We start from the raw sequence: 22,481 nt of genomic DNA on the forward strand, positions 1-22,481 counted from the left end.
AATAGGGACAAAATCATGTGTTTACAGCCCAAGAACACTCTTGGACCGTGAACACCATTTAATGGGGGTTTTTAAGCCCCAAAACCCCTCCAAATTGCCCCTAAGGCTTATATATGACTTGTAGGCTTATGGAATCGGACTTAGAACACCTTGAATTAGCATTTTGGGGAGTAAACATGAGTTTACTGCCCAAGAATATGCTTGGGCCGTAAACTCCTCTTCATGGGGAGTAAACTCATATTTGAGTGTGTAAAAGCCACTTAAACACACCAATAGCCTTAGATTAAATTCTAGAATCGACCACCAACAAGTTAGGGACCTTAAACTTGATTAAAACAACTCCATAAGGAGTTCACGGCCATTAACCCCTCATGAATGGGTGCCTGGGTCGTAAACTCCTATAAAGGGGTTAGATGGTGCCCTAAACTCCCCATTTGACTTGGAAAAATGCTTAGGATTTTATTCTCTACCATGTAAGACCTTAAAACACCAAAAGAATGAGTGTATAGGGGATTATGGTCGTAAACTCCTAGTTTAGGGCCGTAAACTCCTCAAATGGTCCAATTGATGCCTTAAATCCATTCATACACTTTGTATTTGGACCTAGCCTAATTCCACAATTTATATAAGGCCTTTAAGCATCCTAGAACACCCTCACCATGAGTTTATGGCTGTAAACTCATGGGGAGTTAGTCCCATGGCCGTGAACTCTATATAGAGTTTATTCTTGAAGAGTAAACTCCCTATACAGGCCATACACACCCTTAAATGTTACCCGGGACACTCCAAGCACTTAACCAAAGTGTTTTCCGCACTTTAGGATGCGTATACTTGTTTAATTAGTAATATATGTACTAATTGTATGTAAACATATGTTATCATATGTTAATAGGTCACTAAGTGTGTTCAAGTCTTTACTTGACACCGAGCACCCAACCGGCACCTTCGTCGAATCCACTTACATCAGGTGAGTTCATACCCCTGAATGAACCTTTTAAATGTTTTTACATGCTTTTATAGGGGGGAATACAAGTTAAACATGCAAGTTATATATATATATATATATATATATATATATATATATATATATATATATATATATTGTGAAATTGTATATTTTGTGAGTTGTCAATTATATATATAATATAACATTGTGGGATTGAAACCCCTATGTACTCACTAGGTTTCCCAACCTGACCCACTCAGTTTATTTGTATCACAGGTGTCGATACAAAGCTACATTACACTGAGAGACTAAAGAGATGTAGATCACTAGTGTAAATGAATGTAAGGTCGGTTTATGCTTATATTTATGTATTGACGACGACATCCCAATGTTTTAAAAAGGAATAAAATACATTTCTTCAAAATGCTTTGATAATATATTTATCATGTTTTTCTGGGAACAAATTCTGTAACATATTTCTTTAAAAGATTCTCTGATTTTCAAAATAAAGCATAAACAAATCGGTCTTTTCTGGCCGTGAAAATGGGGATGTCACAGTTGGTATCAGAGCATTAGTTTAAGCGAACTAGGAATAATGATTTATTTCTAGACTTAAACTTAGAATGCTAAGCGATGATCATGAGGAGTGTGTCTAATATATTTTAGGAAGTACGCCTGAATAGACACACGCACTAGCTTAATTAGGGAAGATGCCTAAGATGCTTTTATGTGCTTAATAATTTGTGATGCTTTATGCTATCGTTTGATCGAATCTATGGTCTGTTGCCGACCAGATCTGGAAATTTTATGTGTTCAAATTTCTAAACGTTTAACTACGATATTAGAACTGACATATAATTTTTCGAGGTAATGAGGATGAATACACGTCTACACCCTTCCTATATCTTTATTCTCGTCTTGATACACCAAACGACTGCTTTTGTGTGCAGAACATCATTGTGAAGACTCGTAGTGAATTGATTAAATGGAGGAAATGAGAAGGCTTACGATACTGAATGGTACCTATTGGAAGATATCGTAAGAGTGATATATTGCCTTTAGAATGCGTCTAATAAATAATACATCTAGTACGAGAGAAGTACACTTTCAATTAGTAGAAAGAATTTTTTTGGTATAATCCATGAAGTTATCCCATCGTCTGACATTTCCATCACCAACCGAGTTGAAGCAGAATTGATGATTGATGATACGCATGGAAGAAGTCCTACTAGAGTCTAGGGAAAATTATATGATTGTTTGGACACATTTGTATGTGTTAAAATTGTTTTTGTGATAATAACTTGGAAAACTATGAGACAATACTTGGGACGAGTATGAGTAGGTGTGAATGGTAGTAAAGGCCTATACTATCGGAAGGACATGACTCACGCTTGGATCAGGGAAAGTCACAAGGTTACCAAGGCACTAGTAACTGATTCTGTTTTGTTCATGTCTATCTTTACCATCGTTTCGGTAATGACTAAGAAGATGATTATTATTCCGACCCTAGTGGTCATATCAAATTGAGTCCGACTACGATGAGTATGTTACGTGGTTCAGAGAACCAAGTTCGATGTAGCATCTGACTTAAGCTGGAAGATTGAAATAAAAGATAATCAAAGCGATCAGTAGAGGTATCGTGATAGTTGCTTGTAGCTAGAAATGCTACCTTTTGAGATGTGATCAGAACATGAAGGAAGGTATAGTCTGTTATGGAATTTGACTCTAAGAGACCTGAGTCTAAGCGTTGCAACATGCGATGATAGGTCATTAGAATATGACACATCGGTCCATTGTAGTAATAACATAGCTTATCTTAAGTTTGTTAAGAAGAAGAAGCAGTCTCCAGTAAGGATCGAAACCCCTATGTACTCACCAAGTTTTCCAACCTGACCCACTCAGTTTATTTTTATCATAGGTGTCGATACGAAGCTACATTACACTGAGAGACTAAGGATATGTAGATCACTAGTGTAAATGAATGTAAGGTCTGTTTATGCTTATACTTCTGTATTGACGATGACATCCCAATGTTTTAAAAAGGAATAAAATACATTTCTTTGGAAATGCTTTGATAATATATTTATCATGTTTTTCTAGGAACAAATTCCGCAACATATTTCTTTAAAAGATACTCTAATTTTCAAAATAAAGCATAAACAATTCTGTCTTTTCTGGCCGTGAAAATGGGGATGTCACACATACTATCTGGAATCTATGACTTTTACTGTTGGGAAATGACTACACATATGTCATAAATCTATAACAATTATTGTACCGAAATTATGGTCCGAAATATCAATTCTAGAATGTGGCTCCGAAATATCAATTCTAGAATGTGGCTCCGAAATAACTGGTCTGGAACCTGGCTCCAAAATAGTTGTTCCGGAACGTGGTTCCGGAACAATGGTCCGAAATAGCTGGTCCGAAATATTGTCAAGAATCTATGACATTTACTGTATGTAATGAGTATACATATGTCAAGAATCTATGACTTTTACTGTTTGGAATGACTACACATAAGTCAAGAATCTAGGACAATTATTGTTCTGAAATTGGGGTCCAAGATATCAATTTCGGAATCATGACCCTAGTAAATGCCATTATATAAAGGAATTCAAGCTTCCAAAGTCTTTATCTTGTTAAAATTAATTACTAAAAGTTCATTTCTCTTAATCCAAAGAAATTACATACTGCGATTGTGACGCTGAAGGTATTATAAGGACATCAACGACTAGAAATAACCCTGGACGAATTTTTTACGCTTTTCCTAAACTTATTACTTTTTTTGAATTAATATTAATTTACACAATATACGTCATATGTTTGATCTTAATTTTCAGGGACCACAGTTTGGGTTTATCTATTAGGTTGACAAAGCAAAAGACAATAATTCGTTGATAATCAGTAACTTATTTCAATTGAAGAAGAAACTTGAAACCCAATATGCACTTTAAGATAACGTTAATTTGTAGTTGGATTTTCTTTTTTGGAATCATTGTGTACAAGCTATAAGCTTTATGTTCATCAACTAAGTTTCCCTTTTGTAACGCTTATTAATATTCTTAATATGTAACGTTTCCTTGTTTGTTAATATTACTATGGTACTTGTAAATTATATTTTTCCTATCTTTGTAATATGTAACAAATATTTGGGCAATAATAATATTTTTCGTTACACACTACAAATAAATTACAAACATAATTAATTGCAATTACATTGTATTGGGTCTAAAATATTGGTTAATACTTTACTTTTCTAGGAAAATATATTTTTCAGTCTACGCCCGTAAACAGCTTGGTGTTTACGTCCATGAACAGGTTTACGGCCGTGAACCTGTTCACGGCCCATGTGTCATATATATAGGGTGAGGAGTGCATGAGAGTGTATAGTCAGAGGATCTTAAGTGTGTGTATTCTAAGGTGTTTTAGAGAGAGAAGAATTAGTGTGTGTGTGTGTGTACTATGTGTATGGAGCATCATTCTATTCATTGACTACATCATAGATTCACTTGTTCTTCTTCTTCTTCTTCTCTTCTATTTTGATCTGGCATCATCCGTTTGATTGGGATTCCGCACCATCAAACGGATCTGATTGATACACAAGCAGATTGGGGACTTACACATTAGCAATAAAACTGCTATCAAATGGTTTGGTATTTCCCATTTTGATTTGGGGGGGGGGGGGGGGGGAGGGAGGGTGCACGGTTTGTGTCTGAATCACATCAGGTCAGTAATATATCCGAACCATATCAGGTAATTCATGGACGTTCGAATGACGTGATGCCGTAATAGCATGACAACAAGCTATACCCAAACTACACCATTTTCCACAGGAACATGTATGACGGTTCAGATCAACAACACAAGTTTTTTTTTTTTTAAATCAAAAAATCAATAAATGTCAGGCGGGACGGAGACGGGATCTCTGGTGGGATCTTTGTTGCTTTCCACTAAACAGACATTTGCATCCTTTTATGAAGCACCATTTCAGCATACTAGGTGAGTACGGTAGTCAAACTCACTAAAAAGTAAATATGATCAAATAAGGATCTTGTACAAGTATTTAAATAAATTTAATATTTCACCCGGTATTTTACCTACCATTAATCTACATTCATCGAAAGTCCGTTAAGTGTAGTCACGAATTGCCTCGATAAGCATTATTATCGGTACATTGCGTTGATTTACCGATAACACAAAAAAAAATCGGGAGCATCAGTGTTGACTACATTCCAACAAATGTTAGGGAAATAGGCTCTTGCCCATTTTGCATGACCGATGTTGGCAAGCATTTCACAAACATCAGGGGTTAGTCGACGAAAGTTTTCTTCAAAATCAGACATAATATATGAGCTGGATGTCATCAAGAACAAAGGTTGTAATGTTCCGCCAGAGACGCTTCTTGTGCGCATATAGTTGAACACACTTTTAGAAGTATACCCATGCTAAGAATCAGGGAATACATGCTCTATGCAAGAACTAATGACATCGTCCATATTTGTTATGAACGATACTTCTCTACCCTGTCTCAGAGCTTCTCTTAACCTCATAAGGAACCGTGTACAAACAATAGATATTATTTTCCACGACTTGACAAAATGCTATAGGGAGGGTCTGGTTGTTCCCGTCGATAGTAACCGCTACAAACATTGTTTTTAGGTAATCACCTCTAAGAGGGACACTACTTATGAATAAGGGTGAGCGTGGTGCAGTTCGGTGCGGTTATTAGCCAAAACCTCACCACTAACCGTAAATGCGGTTAATCCATTTTCAAAACCGCTTGGTACGGTTATTTTTGCGGTGCGGTTAGGCGGTTATTTTTGCGATGCGATTTTGTTATTTTTTTTTTTGTGTTGTGGTTATTAAGCGCATGGATTTGGTGCGGTTATTTTGTGTGTTTTTTAACCACAATTTAGAGCTCAAACGGTTTTAGGACTTTAAACATATTACTTGTAATGATAAAAAAACCATAAGGTATAAGACAATTAACTTAAATCACAAACAAATAATATCTTAAAAACGTCAAATCAATAATAATTAACAATAAATATCTTAAAATTGTCTAATTTCTACCATTTTTCAAAATTAAACATAACAAAAAAAAAACACTTTTGTCTTCTAGTATTTTATCTTTCATCCATGAAACTTGTCTTATTTTTCATATTTAATATATTAATAATTAATCAAAAAATGTATATAATATATGCGGTGCAGTGCGGTTTTTGAAAACTAATAACCGCACAACACCGTACCGCAAATTTGCGGTTTTTGAAAAAAAGAAAACCTCACCATCGGTTTTTATTGTGGTTGCGGTTTTTGCGGTTCATTTTAGTTGCGGTGCGGTTTTTGCTCACTCCTACCTATGAAGATGACAGACAAGAAGCGGCCTATGAATGCATGGACCTATATTTTTTTGGGAACAAAAATGAATTAATTTAGATGTAGAAACATTATATATTTTAAAGAACCAATAGAAAAGTGCAAAAAAAAAAAAAAACAAATATACCACCCATCTAATAGCCACAAAACAAACTTTGAACGATCTATCAAATCAGTTTTGATGTGAGAGTAAGTATGCATGTTATTTCGTCTAAGGTTGTAAAGGTAAATAGACAGCTTGTTAAAGCTTTCTTCGTGCTGATTCTATGAGAAACTCATTTTGAAGTAGTTTTATATGAGATAATTTACGAATTACTTGATTGAATGTAAGGTTCTAAGCGCACGCGCGCGCACACACACACACACACACACACACACACATATATATATATATATATATATATATATATTATTAAAAGAGAAACCTTATGACATCATCTAAAACAATCTGAATCGTTGATTGTGTTTTCTTTATATGTTTTACACCCTTAGGTCAATTTGCTTATGTCACATTGATCAAACAAGAAGTCAATCCGTTATATTAGGAAATTAAATGTAGGAATTGAATGAAAATGATACTTGAATTCTTTCCAAACTTACGACTACAAAATTGGTTCCTTATTAATGTAAACTTTAAATTTAGGCTCTATTTTCATTCAAAATTGCTTTCCAAATACATTATATGTTGAAATCTCAGAAACTATTAATTTCAAATTTCAAAAGTTTCGGATATTTTTATGAACCAATACACTTTCAAGCATCATATCTTCTATTTTAAGTTTAAATGTGATTTCAATTGATTACCTGCTAATTTTCATAATATTGACTTGTATATATATTTCAAACCTTTTTAATAATTGATTTACACAAACATTATGTCATAATTCCCACGTAAAAAACAAATCTCTAAATATTATTAAAAGAGAAACCTTATGACATCATTTAAAACAATCTGGATCGTTGATTGTGTTTTCTTTATAGGTTTTACACCCTTAGATCAATTTGCTTATGTCACCTTGATCAAACAAGAAGTCAATCCGTTATATTAGGAAATTAAATGTAGGAATTGAATGAAAATGATACTTGAATTCTTTCCAAACTTACAACTACAAAATTGGTTCCTTATTAATGTAAACTTTAAATTTAGGCTCTATTTCCATTCAAAATTGCTTTCCAAGTACATTATATGTTGAAATCTCGGAAACTATTAATTTTAAATTTCAAAAGTTTCGGATATTTTTATGAACCAATACACTTTCAAGCATGATATCTTCTATTTTAAGTTTAAATGAGATCTCAATCGATTAACTGCTAATTTTCATCATATTGACTTTTATATATATTTCAAACCATTTTAATACTCGATTTACACAAACAATATGTCATAATTCCTACGTAGAAAACAAATGCAAAAAACTTCAACCTTCCCATCAGTCTGATTAGTCGAATAAATGTATGTATTTCTTCCTTAAATCATTTTAATCTGTAAGTTTGATATTGTTTTCGAAATTATATGTTTTTACTCATTAGTATGTTTCTTTGTTGAATACTTATAATTTGGATGTATAATGTTGTTTTTGAAATTTTTTGTTAATGTTGTGTTCGGTTCTTGGTTCCATATTTTTAATCGGTAACTATGATCTTATTTTCGAAAATAGTAAACTCAATGTTAAAATTGGATGTTATATATAATGAAATTATGATGTTACATGTGTGTTAAACTTTTGTAAAAAATCAATAGACAAGACAAGAGATGGCATGACATAATATAACAGACGGGTTGTACAAAAGACATGAACGCCCTCGTCAGAAAGTTTTTTTATGTCTCCGGTACTAACAAAATAAGAATAAGAAATATACCTTCTTAACAATTTATGTGAGCTTTAAAGTTAAATATAAGCATGTTGTGAAAGATGAAAATAGGCTTCCGTACATGGGCAGGTAAGAATGCACGGTATAATAGAAGTGTGCACTCAACTAGAGTCAACATTTGACCCTGAAATACCAAAAACGCCCCTCAGAACCTTCTGAAAAAAAAATCAGGTATACTCAAGGACCAAAAATGTAATCTACTCTAAACATATATATATATATATATATATATATATATATATATAAATTTTGTTGTTATGCTATATGTTTTTTAGTTTTGGTTCAAAGGCAAAATGGTGATTTAAAAAAAAAACTAATAGCTAGGCTGTTAACTTAGGCAATCATAAAAGTTTTATGAAACAGTGAAACAAGGTCCAAAAACTACAACTTGATTCTTTTAGGGACCAAAACCAAATATGTAAATCACTAAAAATAAATGAATTTTTTTTTTGTTTATACTGATCCCCCCCTCCCCCCCCCCCCCCCCCCCCAGTTTTGAGGTCATGGTGGTAGATTGAGCTTCATCACTTCTGCCCCTAATTTGCTCTTTGCTTTATAGTAAGGAATGTTCTTTACTACCACTGGATCATTTCTTGCACGTTCAGGATCCATTGATGTAATCCCTGTTGTATTTCAAATTCAATAACAAAATTGTAATTAATTAATTTCTCATTGAAGTTAATAAATTATAAACTTATCTCACTTCCTGCTCATTCAAGTTTTCTCATTGCTATAGCATCACGAAGTTGATCATATTGCATATTTTTCTAAATAAGAAACACTAATAAGTAAATAAATAAATAAGAAATAGAAGAACCTTGTATTACCACCATATTTTATGTTTGACCTCATCACCATATTTAAATCCTCCCATAATTTGAGGCATTGTGTTTAACCAAAATGCAACAATGCTTGGATCTTTCATGCTATCAATAATATGCTGAAACACAAAAGTAGATGTTTTGAAGTGAGATAATTGTTACAAGAGGAAAAGAGGTAGAATCGTAATTGGCATTTACCTCATAAGGGTTTTTGTTTTTTTTTTTTCATTATGTTGTAAGCTTTGCATGGAGGCTCGATAATTTACAAAGTAAATAAAACTAAAGGGGTGTTGCTTTTTTCCTTCATTAAACTCTATAGTGAATGACTATATGGATAAAATGTTCTATACATAAAGATTGTAGATAAAGAAGGAAAATAAAACGCAATGGATTATGAGAAATCACAAAAAATAAGAACCAAACCTAGGAACCAACATCGAACAAAAACCCTACTTTCTTTACTTCAAAAAAAATCAACATACCTGCACATACTCAAAACCGTAGAAAGAATTTCACAAAAAAAATGTTATTTCATAAAAAAAGGAGCCTGAAAAAAAAAAGATGGTGGTAAACCGAAGAAGGCATATCAAAATCAACAAAAAAACGAAGATATAAACATAAATAATGGACCTGATAAATGATTTCTGTCATATTATCCCTAAAATAAAAAAGAAGCCATCAATGAATCTTAACATTGTCGGTGATAGTGACAATAACTTAGATTAAGGAAAAAAAGATCTGATATTAGAGATGAAGTTGAGGGAGATGATTAGCTTCGTTGCAGATGTATTGGTTATAGTTTCTTTATATTAAATATTGTGGGGGGTTTTATGTGGTTCATTTTGAAAGAACATAAATAAGTTGCTATTTTTGGAAATAAACAGTTATATTTCGCAATATAGCCACAAAATAACAATGTATTTTTAAAGTACATTGTTAAATGTTGGATTATACTTGTGTAGACCCATTTTCACGCATGGTTGACTATATATAGTTGTTTTCCGTGTCACAAGTAAAAAAATGTTTGAAGATATTTATAGGTGACAAACAAGGTCATTGAACTAATAAAACAAAAAATGTTGTATATAAAGAGGTCCTTTATAATTATATATATATATATATATATATATATATATATATATATATATATATATATATACCTATTTTAGTGTAATTTCTACACATGTCAATAATATCAATAACCCTACTTTTTTATAATTATTTTGTAATATCTATATAAATTTGCATTTTATTTATGTGTTCCCTGCGTTTAACGCGGGTCATAATCTAGTATATATATATATATATATATATATATATATATATATATATATATAGAGGAGACGAAAATAAAAAAAGACTGAGGTTATAATCTGGAGTAGGAACTCTGAAACGAAGACCACAACTCCGGAATGCTATGTTTCGAAACAAGTGGTCATTTTACCAAAAAAAAATGTTGTTATTTTTGTTAAAATGGTTATTTATAACGGTTATATTACTCAATTTCCCATTACATTATCAATGAAGATTACACAAAACTTTAATGTATTTGATCCCTTTTATAAAAGATAAAAGGACTTGTTTAAATTTTAGTGTTTATAAAAGACCATCTATGACAACATTAAGTAGTATAGGGACGATTTTTGCATAAAGTTAATAATAGATAACAAACCTCAGACAAAGTCAATCATCCCTAATCCTCATCCCACACCTCACACTTCACTCTTCACTCTTCACTCTTCACTTCTTCAGCAGTCTTCACACCTCACGCCAAACCCTCACACTCAACACTGCAAAACCTCAAACAAATGGCATCGCACAATCACGACGACCACCATCACGCACATGATCACGATCACGATCATCATCACCATCACGATCACGATCATCATCATGCGAACGGGTAAGCAAATTCTCTGTGATTTGAAAGTACCCAATTTGTAGCTTTTAATCCGATAATGATTTCATTCACATTCTTAACTTCGATTCTCAGCTCATTTCGATTATCATCTGCATACATACATCTTATGCTTGTGTTAATTAGAGAAACGCGGCAGATCGATAAACGATAACATCTCTTTCGCTTGTTTTCTATGAATCAGGAAATCAAATGGAGACTCATCATTTGTGGGGAAAGACGGGAAGGTGTACCATAGCCACGATGGTCTCGCACCACATTCACACGAACCAATTTACTCACCTGGATTCTTTAACAGAAGAGCACCTCCACTTGTTACAAGGGATTTCAAAGAAAGAGCTTTCACCATTGGCATCGGTGGCCCTGTTGGAACTGGGTAAGTAATTCTCGAATCTTCTTCCAAATCATATCTGATTTCATCTCATTTTTTATCGAAGTTTTACTAAATGTATCTTTTCACTTGATAATGTAGGAAAACAGCTTTGATGTTGGCATTATGTAGATTTTTGCGTGACAAATACAGTCTTGCTGCGGTATGTGTAGCACAACCATAACCATATGTGTGTTTAACTTTTCCCAAATTATGAAAGTAAATGACTGTTTTACCCTTTTGGAGAAAATTTCAGGTCACAAATGATATATTCACAAAAGAAGATGGTGAATTTTTGGTGAAAAATGGAGCACTCCCTGAGGAAAGGATAAGAGCTGTGGAGACAGGTGGTTGTCCACATGCTGCCATTAGAGAAGACATCAGCATTAATCTTGGACCTCTTGAGGAGCTTTCTAATTTATACAAAGCAGATATACTTCTTTGTGAATCTGGTGGAGGTAATTTGTGTTATTGGTATTTGGTTAAATGCAAGAAATAGCAACATATTTTCACTAATTTTTTTTCAACATCCTATTTTCATTTCTTCGTGTTACTTAAAACATTATACTTTGAAAAATGTACTAAATTATAATGTCCTAATAAGAAAAAGACAAATTATATAAATGGTCTTTGTGGTTGATAAAATTGACCAACTCTAGTCCTTATGACGAATTTTTTGCATAGATGATCCCTTTGGTTTCAAATTCTTGCAAAAATGGTCCTTTTGGCTAATAGTGTTAGACTTTTTAAGTTAAGGAAGGGCAAATGTGTCATTTCACAAGTGACTTAATTTAACTGGAAAAGTAAACACTATTAGCCAAAAGGACCGTCTTTGCAAGAATTTGAAACTAAAGGGATCATCTATGAAAAAAATTCGTCATAAGGACTAAAGTTGGTCGTTTTTATTAACCACAAGGACCATTTATGTAATTTTGTCAATAAAAAAATTTGAAAGCGTCACAATTCCTTAATAAGAAAAAAAAACTAGAATTATAATTTTGTAACAGAAAGAAGGGTTTTATGTAGAAAGTCCCATTATTTTGGGGAAATTTTTGATAAAGTCCTAAATGTTTATTTTTTAACAAAAAAATCTCATTATTTGGGGAAAATCACATAATCTGTCGTTTCCTGTTAAAAAAAATGACTTTTTCGTTAATTTGGGAAAAATGTTAAATAATCGCGACTTTTTTCTGTTAAAAAAAAAAAATTAGGACTTTTATCAAAAAATTTCCCAAAATAATACTACTTTTCTGCATAAAACCCTAGAAAGAAATGAAAGTAGAAAGCTATAATACCTAAATAAATCAAAGCACGTTGCTATTTGTTGCGTTAATTAATAATTATACCTGTAATTGCAAGTGAATAATGGTCATCTTATTTAATATTTATATAATTTTTGTGGATGCAGATAATTTAGCTGCTAATTTCAGTAGGGAACTGGCGGATTATATAATTTATATAATTGATGTTTCTGGAGGCGATAAAATTCCTAGGAAAGGAGGCCCAGGCATTACACAAGCTGATCTTCTTGTGTGTAATTTTTCCTTTATTTGTTTATTATAGCATCATACTTTCATTTTTCTTTCTAATTTCTATTACAGCATTGCACTTTCACTTTTATTTTTGACAAAACTTCAAAAATGGTCCCTGTGTTTAACCGAAAATTGCCACTTTGGTCCAAAAAGGTTTGGACTAGCACCAGTGGTCCAAAACTTTGATTTTGTTGCGAGTTTCGTCCATTTCTCTTTGAAAATATTTAAAATTGACGGATTTGCCCTTGATATTTTATTTTCTGTTTCCACCTTTTTTGGACCAAAGTGGCAGTTTTCGGCATAACATAGGGATCATTTTTGCAGTTTTGTCTTTATTTTTTTTAATCATCAAGGCATTGTATTTTGAGAAATCTACCAAAATATAGCATTGTACTTTTTTTTTTTCATTTTAGGGCATTATACTTTGAAAATTATACATTATATACGATTTTGGGCATTTAAGGTAATATAACAATTTTCGTCCCTATATTATCAAATATTTTCAGAAATGGTCCCTGCTTCCTATATTATTAAATATTTGCAAAATGGACCCAGCTTAATTGGAAAACTACAGAAATGGTCCCTATGTATCGTAAAGTTTGAGAAATGGTCCCTGACTAATAGTGAATTTACAGAAACGGTCCCTTGTGTTTGTGGTTTTAGGTTATAAATAAGACGGATCTTGCACAAGCAGTTGGGGCTGATTTGGGAGTCATGGAGCGTGATGCACTTCGAATGAGAGATGGTGGGCCATTTGTATTTGCTCAGGTATTTTTTTTTTTTAATAAAATACTTTTTATTCCTTTTTTAGGAATTTTGTTCAGATTTAAAATTTCTCTTCTACTAAAGGAATTTCAGTATTACATTTATACAACAAAGTATTTTATTTTTATTTTATTTCTAGGAACAAAATTTGCAAAATTGTAATTGAAACCCATAATAAAATAGCACTGATTAAATGTTTATCTAACAATGTATCATTTTATTTTACCAATTTATGTAACAATGTTTAAAGTAAATTACACAAATGGCCCTATGGTTTGGGGTAATTTATACGTTTGGTCCCTAACTTATTTTTTTAACTCGGAAGGTCTTTACTGTTTGTTTTTGTTGTGCGCTTGGTCCTTGTCTTACCTAAAAAGACTATTTTGCCCTTGATTTTTTAATTTATTTAAATAAAATGGGGTAAGTAAGGTAAGGTAAGGTGAGTTGGAAGTGGGATTGGGGTGTGTTTATTAAATAATTTTAAAAATCAAGGGCAAAATAGTCTTTTTTGGTAAGACAGGGACCAAGCGCGTAACAAAAACAAACAGTAGGGACCTTCCGAGTTAAAAAAATAAGTTATGGTTCAAACGTGCAAATTACCCCAAACCATAGGAACCATTTGTGTAATTTACTCCAATGTTTATGTTTCACTATTTTACCAATTTATAGAAGTAAATTACATTTTATGTATTTGTAGGTGAAACATGGGGTTGGTGTGGAAGAAATAGTGCACAACATTTTGCAAGCTTGGGAAGCGACAACAGGGACAAAGCGTCGCTAATTAGTATTCTAGTTTCTTTGAGGGTAGGGTTCATGTGTGCTTTTATTTTCTTTAATGTTTCGTAGACTTTTGCGCTTTTTTTTTTTTTTTTTTTTTTTTTTTTTTTTTTTGACTCATGTGGATTTTACATGAAAGACAAAGTTATTAGTCATTTGTAGAAGATTTCCCTTACTTCATAATATATGTATATGGAGAGGGATAAAACATGTTAGTGTGCATGGTAAATAGAATAAAAAGTAGCCATCGATTTCTAGCTTATCATATTTGGTTTTTATAAGATTGTGTTTGTGATTGTTTTCCGTTGTGACAATCTTTTACAAACCATTGATTGCATAAATACTTTATGTACAAATACACTTATGCGATGTATATATGTCTTGTCAAAGTAATTGGATTTTGGAAAATTTGGAAAATGAGTGAATTGAATTATAAATGGAATGAGTCAATTGAATTATCTACTTGGTGAAATTTTGCTATTAAATGGTGTTTTTGTATATTTTCTTTGGATTGACACATCAACTCTAGTGGTACGATTGTATAATCTACTCAACTTTTCAAAAGTTAATCGATTGACAAATTGATAACACTATTTTAATCATTTATTATTTTTTTTACATGCGTACCATTTTATAAATATCTATATACTATGTTTGAATATCACATAAAAATATACACAATATTAGATTACAAATTACATAAATAAAATATATGCACGGATAAGGTTATACATGAAAAAGGGATAATGTCATAAAAAACCTTAAGTTTGGCAAAAAATGTCGGTTTTACCCTTCGGCAGATTTTTGGTTCGTTTACACAGCAAACTTGTCATTTTTTTGTCAGTTTTGTCCTTTTTACCTGTAATAGCAGGTTTCCGGGTTACCAGGAATTATTTTTTGCGAAAAAACCCTTAAGTTTACAAATATTTTGCAAAAAAACCCTTAAGATTATAAACATATAAAATATAAATATATATTCAAAATTTGATAAAACTAAATTGTTTTTTAAAAATTAAATGTCAAAAATTATATCAAACTAATATAAGTTTTATTGCTTATGAAACCAAAATTGAAACATATTTTTAGCTTTACGTACGGTAAATTTTATACTGGTTCAATATAAAATTTTTATATTTAAATTTTTATAAAATTACCTAGTTTAATCAAAATTTGAATATGTTTTTTATTTAATATTTAAACTTTTCAAAGCAAAATTAAAAAACGTCTGTCAGTTAATAACTAATTATGCTAAAATAGTTAAACATATGAATAATATGACACTAATTACATTCAATTAATTTTTTTAAAAGGAAAATAAAAATATTTTATATGTTTAAAAGGTTTGTATTTCAGAAATAATGAAAAATCAGGTGATATAAATAAGTGATGATTATTTTTTTTTAATAAAATTTGGGTTCCGTTCACCCTATTAAATCCATGTTGCCACCCACAATACATTAAATCCATAATCATCTAACTTAATTCCACAAGCATTGTAGATGCCCTTAGGATGGTCAAAGAACTTTGGGAGTGTTTGGTTGGTAGAATGTATGTAATTTGTTGAATGAATTGGAATTTGGAAAAATTAAAATTTGGTTAAATTGAATGAAGTTCACTTTCCTTTGTCCGTTTACTTTTCAAAATTGACAAAAAATTAAAACGTAAAGTATACAAAAGAACCACAATACCCTCTATTTATTTGTAATTTCTACTTGTTTTTAAAAATAACATAATTGTCATCTAATATAATTTATAACTTATTAATCTATATTTTTTTTAGTCTTTAAAAATAATATCGTTACGTTTCACAATTAATTCCAAATTTAAGATTAAGAGGATTATAATAAAAATATGCAAACGTGATATGTTTTAAACGTCTATAATATTTTTAATAAAAACTAATATTAAAGATAAATTAAAGAAAAGAAAACAACCATGATCCAAAACAGTATGTAGATAGCAAGTGGTGAATGAGTGAGAACCAACATTTGTTATGAAATTTATTTTTTGGTATTTTATTTTTAAAGTATAGAAGAAGGATATTCAAACACCTTTTTAAAACACATAATTCAAACTCATCCATTAGCATACACACCTGCAATTTTTACCTATCGGAATCAAAATTTATACTATCAGGGGTCCATTTGTAATTTCCGAAACTAGATGGATGTAAGATGTAATTTTACATTCACAAATCACACCAACAACATCAAAGAAAAAGTCAAAACTGCTCTGTCTATTATTACCATCAATCCACAACACATACAAAGAAAACAATATATGAATAACAATTAACTAAAACACACCCTTAAAATGTATTTTTCTTTTCCAAACATTAAAAATTCATACTAATGCAACAAAAAAAAAAAAAAAAAAAAGCCGATATTAAAAAACTTCATGATCAAAGTTTCAAGGTTTTTAGGGTAGAGGCAAGAAGATCGAGTTTCTCAGGCGAATTTTGCTTGTAATCTTTCTCCAAAGCTTTAGCAGCCAATCCTGAGATCTCTTTGTCCTCATTGTTCCTCCCTTTTGTTAGTTGTCCAATTGCAGAAGTGCACTAGATACAAAAAGGGTATTTTGGTCATTTACCAAAACAAAGAAAAAAAAAACAAATGAAATTGAATTCCTTCCATCTTTCCCTAAATTCAAATAATAATTTTGATTTTTTCTCGAACATAGTACTACGTATAATAAGGGTATTTTGGTCTTTTTACTTAAACTCGAATTTCCTCCCAACATTCCCTAGGAATAGTGAAATCCATCTAACATGGATGTTGATGGAATTGAATTCTATGCCATGGAATGGAATGGAATCTCGAATTCCAATTCAATCAGATTCCATTGCTACAACTTTTGAGCTTCCTTAGATTTAAAATTTAAATAATACTTTTGATTTTTCTTACCACATAGTAATGTAGATATTTTATAGTAATTTATTAAAAATGAAAAAAAGAGAACTCACCAAGCAAACACCAAAAAGTGCTCTGACATTTTTTCCACCTGTCAATTCAATGGTGGAAGCATAATATTTCTTAGCTGTTTGAAGGTTTTCAATTCCACCAATTGTGTAAAGAACCTGTTTTCAACAAAAATCCCAAAATAACATTAACCATATTTACAAAAAAACCTAAAAGCAAGAAATAGCAACATACTTTCATTTATTTGTTTATTATAAATTATAACTTATAATATCCCACTTTCATTTCTTTCAACAAAATTATACTTTCATTTCATTTTTCTTATTAAGACAAACAAGTGTACACCACATTGTTCTGTTTTTTCATTTCTTTTTTCTTATTAGGATATTAATATATATATATATATATATATATATATATATATATATATATATATATATATATATATATATATATACTTTGAAAACTCTACCTCATTATATAGCAGTGAAAATTGCTTTGTATTTGAATGATATTTGCTATAATGTTGTAAATTTATAATAGAAGGAAATGAAAGAAGATCTAGAGTTAGAGTTATGTGGAGTTTCTTTTTAACTTAAGGGTTAATCTCATAAAAGACCTTATATTTTGTGTTATTTTCCGGATTAAACCTCAAGTTTACTTTTTTTCAAAAAAGCCCTCAACGTTGTATTTTTTTTCCAAAAAAACCCTCAACCTTTTAAATGCTTCCAATTAAACCCTCAACCTTCTAAATGCTTCTAAATGTGAGGGTTTTTTCGAGAAAAACTAAAAAAGTGGAGGGTTTATTTGGAAACATTTAGAAGGTTAAGGTTTTTTTTCGGAAAAAATGAAAAAAATACAAGGTCTTTCTCAAGCAAAAAATAAATTTTAGGTTTAATTCGGAAAAAAAAACAAAAAATATAAGGTCTTTTTTGAGATTAACCCTTTTGGAAAAAAGACAAATGTGAGGGTTTTTTCGGAAAAAATACAAGGTCTTTTTCAGGCAAAAAGACAAAGTTGAGGTTTAATCCGGAAAAAACACAAAATATAAGGTCTTTTATGAGATTAACCTTTTTTTAAATGTGAGGTTAAAATGGTCATTTATACAAGACTTTATGTTCATAATAAATACTTACATCAGCATAAGCCAGGTGATGTAGAGGAATCATTGGTTGAGATAAGATCAGCTCCTCATAGCAGAAAGCTGCTTGTTTATACCTATTATAAAACCACACAAACTGTATAAAGCCCCAGGGGCAAATTTGTCTTTTTTTTTTTTAAATCCACATGAAAATAAAAGAAGCACTCTCACATTTGCAATGAAACATATATTTCAGCAAGTTCTCTCCAGGCATCATGATCTGCCATGAATCTGAAAAAAAAAAATCAAGAGATCTCATTGAATTTTAAATTTAAATAAGAAAAAAAATAAATAAATAATGTTTGTGATTTTATTCCTACATTTCAAGATATTTATTGAGCCAATCAATGGCTGCTAAAATATCTCCACGTGCCTTTGCCATGGCTACCCTTCTCATACTAATAACCTGAAAATGTTTAAGATTTTGTTAGAACTTAGAAAGGTTATTTTGGTAAATTTAAAGATTGAAGTTTTATTGGTTGGATGGAATGGAATGGAATAGACAATGCCAATGGAATGAGACATTAAAGAAAATGGATAATTTTAACTCTTATTTTGATTATAAAAATAAAAAAGTTTAGACACAACGAAAGCTCACTAACACCCAAATAAGTTACAATAAAGATAATATATATTTTTATTTATTTAGAAAAAGGTTAATATCATAAAAGACTTCATATACTGTGTTTTTTTTTTCTGAATTAAACCTTAACTTTATCTTATTCCAGAAAAGACCTTGCGTTTTTTCAATTTTTCCGAAAAAACCCCTCAACTTTTTATTTTTTTCCCGAAAAAACCCTCACATTTGACAAGGTGCTAAAAGGGCCAAATTGAAAAAAATGAAAAAATGCAAGGTCTTTTTCATATAAAAAAAATAAAGTTAAGGTTTGATTTGGAAAAAAAACACAATATATAAGGTCTTTTATGATATTGACCCTTTAGAAAATATTAAAACTGCAATTTAACTAAAAGCAGGAATTTTCTTTTGAAAAGATTTATGTCAACAAATTACAGAAATAAAATTGGGTTATATTGCAAGTTTTTATTCCATTACATGATGGAATGAATAAGGAATGAAAATCCACAAAATGAAAGGAATCACATTCCTTTAAAAATAGCTCATTCCATTCCATAGAGCAAAACAAACATGTTTTTTTTTTTTTTTTTTTTTTTTTTTTTTTTTTTTTTTTTTTTTTTGGATTCCAATGGAATTAACCATTCCATTCCTTCTCTGATTCCATCATACAAAACACTAAATAAGTATGAAATTTAAATTTCTCACTTGATCAAGTGGATTATCCTCTAGCAAACTTGAATAAGCTTTTTCAGCTTCAGCCCATGAACCCTTTGCTTCAAGCAACATTGCTTCTAATCTACCTGAAATATATCACTTGTTTTCATATGCCATAAAGTCCAAACTTTTTACAAATTTGCCCTTGTTTATTGTTTAAACATCATTTATGATTTATCCAGACAAACAATACTCACCAACTCGTTTGCTATCTTGAAACTTCTTCTGCAAAACTTTTATGCAATCCTGAAAAAGTTCAAATCTTGATTATAAAAAAGCCAAAATATTTTATAAGAAAATATGCCCTTTTCACACACACACACACAAGTAAATGCAGGAAGAGGAGAATGTTACCTTTGCAACATCAAGGCATTGGCAATCAAGTGCAGCAATAGCTACCTGCTCATACAGAGTCCATTCTACAAAATGTAAAAAGGTAAAATCATTTGACCATAGATTGGTTAATTACAATACTACCCTTCCAAAACTGGTTTTGCTCATTATAAAAAGAGTTTTTTGTGAAGTACACTTTGTTGCCTACACATTACTACTTTCAGGCTGTGATTGTTATACGGGAAAGGACGCGACAAGTTTTGTAGGATATATATTCTATGATGATAACGAGGAGGGCATTTGAGTCTTTTGACAAAATTGACATCTTTTGTCTCATTAACAATGTGGTGCAGCCTGTTGTGTTATATCATGTTCTATGAAACAAACGGGACCTCAAGGACAATGAGAACAAGAATGAAAAAGTTCTTGTGTTTCCAAAAAAGTCCTTAAGAAAGTTGTAAATCTTTTACAAGCAAGCTATTACTTCAGGGTGAGAATGGTAACTTCAGGGTGAGAATGGTAATGTTACTAAGTTTGTTTGACACTAATACAATTCACTGATTTGATTGGTGTAGTTTGTTAACATGATTTACAGATTTTACAGAAGTGGAAGGTTGTTTTGAAATCTTAAAAAGATTCAAAATCATGTAAAACGATAATCATCCTATTAAATGTTTGTTTACACAAGAACATTTCATCTTTTCTCAAAAACTATGTAACAAAGGTGTTTCTTAGGCAAAAAAAAAATCACTTGAAAGAGAAGAGAAATTGGGTGACAATTGAATCCAAATTGCCTATATAGGCTTATGAAAACAAGTTGGATCAAACAATTATATTTCATGTCCATAGGGAAGCACTACTTATGTAGTATTTTAGATATTCATACGAAAGTTTTTGGAAAAATCATGCTACTTTAAACAAACATTATTTGGGTTTATAATACTTGCTGTGAAATTTGAAGTATTTAACAATTTTTATGAATAGTATTTAGAACCATAGCAAGCTTAAAGTTGAAAAGTAGCCAATCTGATCGCAAAGCGAAAGTGTAGCTCTCTAGGGAGCCATGGGGGAGATAGATTCAATAATAGTAACTGGTTCAACAATTACAAGTGGATAATCAAAATTAAGGGCCAAACAGAAACAAATTGCTTAATGCGAAAGAAAGAAATCCATGATCTATAAAACCCACATCCTAGCAACAAAATGAATCGACAAATTCGCTGAAACCCACAAACAGGATAAAGGATTGAATCGAATCAACATCAAAACAACCGAAATTGATCGATGAATGACCAAAGGAAAAGGCACGTACCATCGGCGCCGAGAGCTGAACGCTTCTTGGGGTCGTTTAAGAGGGTTAAACCATGCTTTAAGACCTTATCGGAACGCCGAAGCTTGAGCTTGCGAACAAGAGAGAGATACTCCCAAACACCACCACCCCCATTTTCGACTTGATTCTCGAGCTGCTGTAACTGTGATTCCTCGGTTTTACTCACCATCTTGATCTTCAGATTCAATCAACTGCGATCGGATGGGAGTGGGAAGTCCGCAGCCGGCTTCTGTATGTTTTGAAGTGAATTGGGAATGGAGCAAATCGGTTGGAGTAATGACAAAACCCATCTCTTCCCTCCACCCGACCCGACCCGAATATGTTGGATCGGGCTCTGGTTTTCCGATTTAATTTTGTGGCCCAAATATACCGATGTATTGAAAATGTTTCTATCAACCGAATAGTTTGAGACTCAATCTTCAGAAAAATAAAGATATTAGTGTAGAATTATGGAATGTGTGTTTATCATTTAAAAAAAAAAGAAAAAGAGATAAGCATAATTAAATATATATTAAATGACTGCATACTTATCTACTATAATAAATGAAAGTTTTTTTTTTCTACATGTCACATTTTCATTCAATTTGTCGAATGTTATTTTGTGGTTATTTTGTATTAATTTTTTTCCACATGTCATTTTATTAATTTTTCTGTTTTTATTAAATTTCATATAATATTATAAAGTAATAATTGCAATAAATATACTAATAAATGGATATAAATTTCATTAATAAACTTATCTTTTAATTTTAAAATTTCCAAGTTAAAGTTCATTAATATCTTTTGTTTATTTATTTAAATTTAAAAGATAAAAAACATTTCAATTATAATAATTTATTATTTTATTTTTAATTTTTTTATAAATTCAAAGTTTTTAAATATTTTGATATTTATAATTAATTTTTTTTTAAATTAACTCATGTAATACATGAGTTTCACAACTAGTATTTTTATAATTATATTAGTTTCACATATTCAGTATATATATATATATATATATATATATATATATACACACGAGAATATTATACAATGCATGAAAACCAACTACTTAATTAAAATATTAATATATTATTAAAAATAAC

The 22,481-nt window shown here is 30.9% G+C and overlaps 2 protein-coding genes across 2 annotated transcripts; one reads left to right on the plus strand and one right to left on the minus strand.

The window, feature by feature from the left end:
• Positions 1 to 10,713: 10,713 nt before the first annotated feature.
• On the plus strand, positions 10,714 to 14,643 carry LOC111921803 (urease accessory protein G). The gene is made up of 7 exons (XM_023917385.3): positions 10,714 to 10,924; positions 11,124 to 11,315; positions 11,412 to 11,472; positions 11,566 to 11,767; positions 12,718 to 12,839; positions 13,505 to 13,609; positions 14,304 to 14,643. The coding sequence occupies exons 1-7, from the start codon at positions 10,830 to 10,832 to the stop codon at positions 14,385 to 14,387; spliced, it is 861 nt and encodes a 286-aa protein (XP_023773153.1). The 5' UTR covers positions 10,714 to 10,829; the 3' UTR covers positions 14,388 to 14,643.
• Positions 14,644 to 16,592: 1,949 nt separating this feature from the next.
• On the minus strand, positions 16,593 to 21,644 carry LOC111921802 (uncharacterized). The gene is made up of 9 exons (XM_023917384.3): positions 21,379 to 21,644; positions 20,088 to 20,152; positions 19,931 to 19,979; positions 19,725 to 19,819; positions 18,763 to 18,848; positions 18,614 to 18,673; positions 18,438 to 18,519; positions 17,346 to 17,459; positions 16,593 to 16,940 (listed from the first exon to the last, which is right to left on the minus strand). Exons 1-9 carry the CDS (start codon positions 21,563 to 21,565, stop codon positions 16,785 to 16,787), a joined length of 894 nt encoding a protein of 297 aa, XP_023773152.1. The 5' UTR covers positions 21,566 to 21,644; the 3' UTR covers positions 16,593 to 16,784.
• Between the last annotated feature and the right edge of the window lie 837 nt (positions 21,645 to 22,481).

This window comes from Lactuca sativa, chromosome 1 (genome assembly GCF_002870075.4).
Source record: "Lactuca sativa cultivar Salinas chromosome 1, Lsat_Salinas_v11, whole genome shotgun sequence".
NCBI lineage: Eukaryota > Viridiplantae > Streptophyta > Magnoliopsida > Asterales > Asteraceae > Lactuca > Lactuca sativa.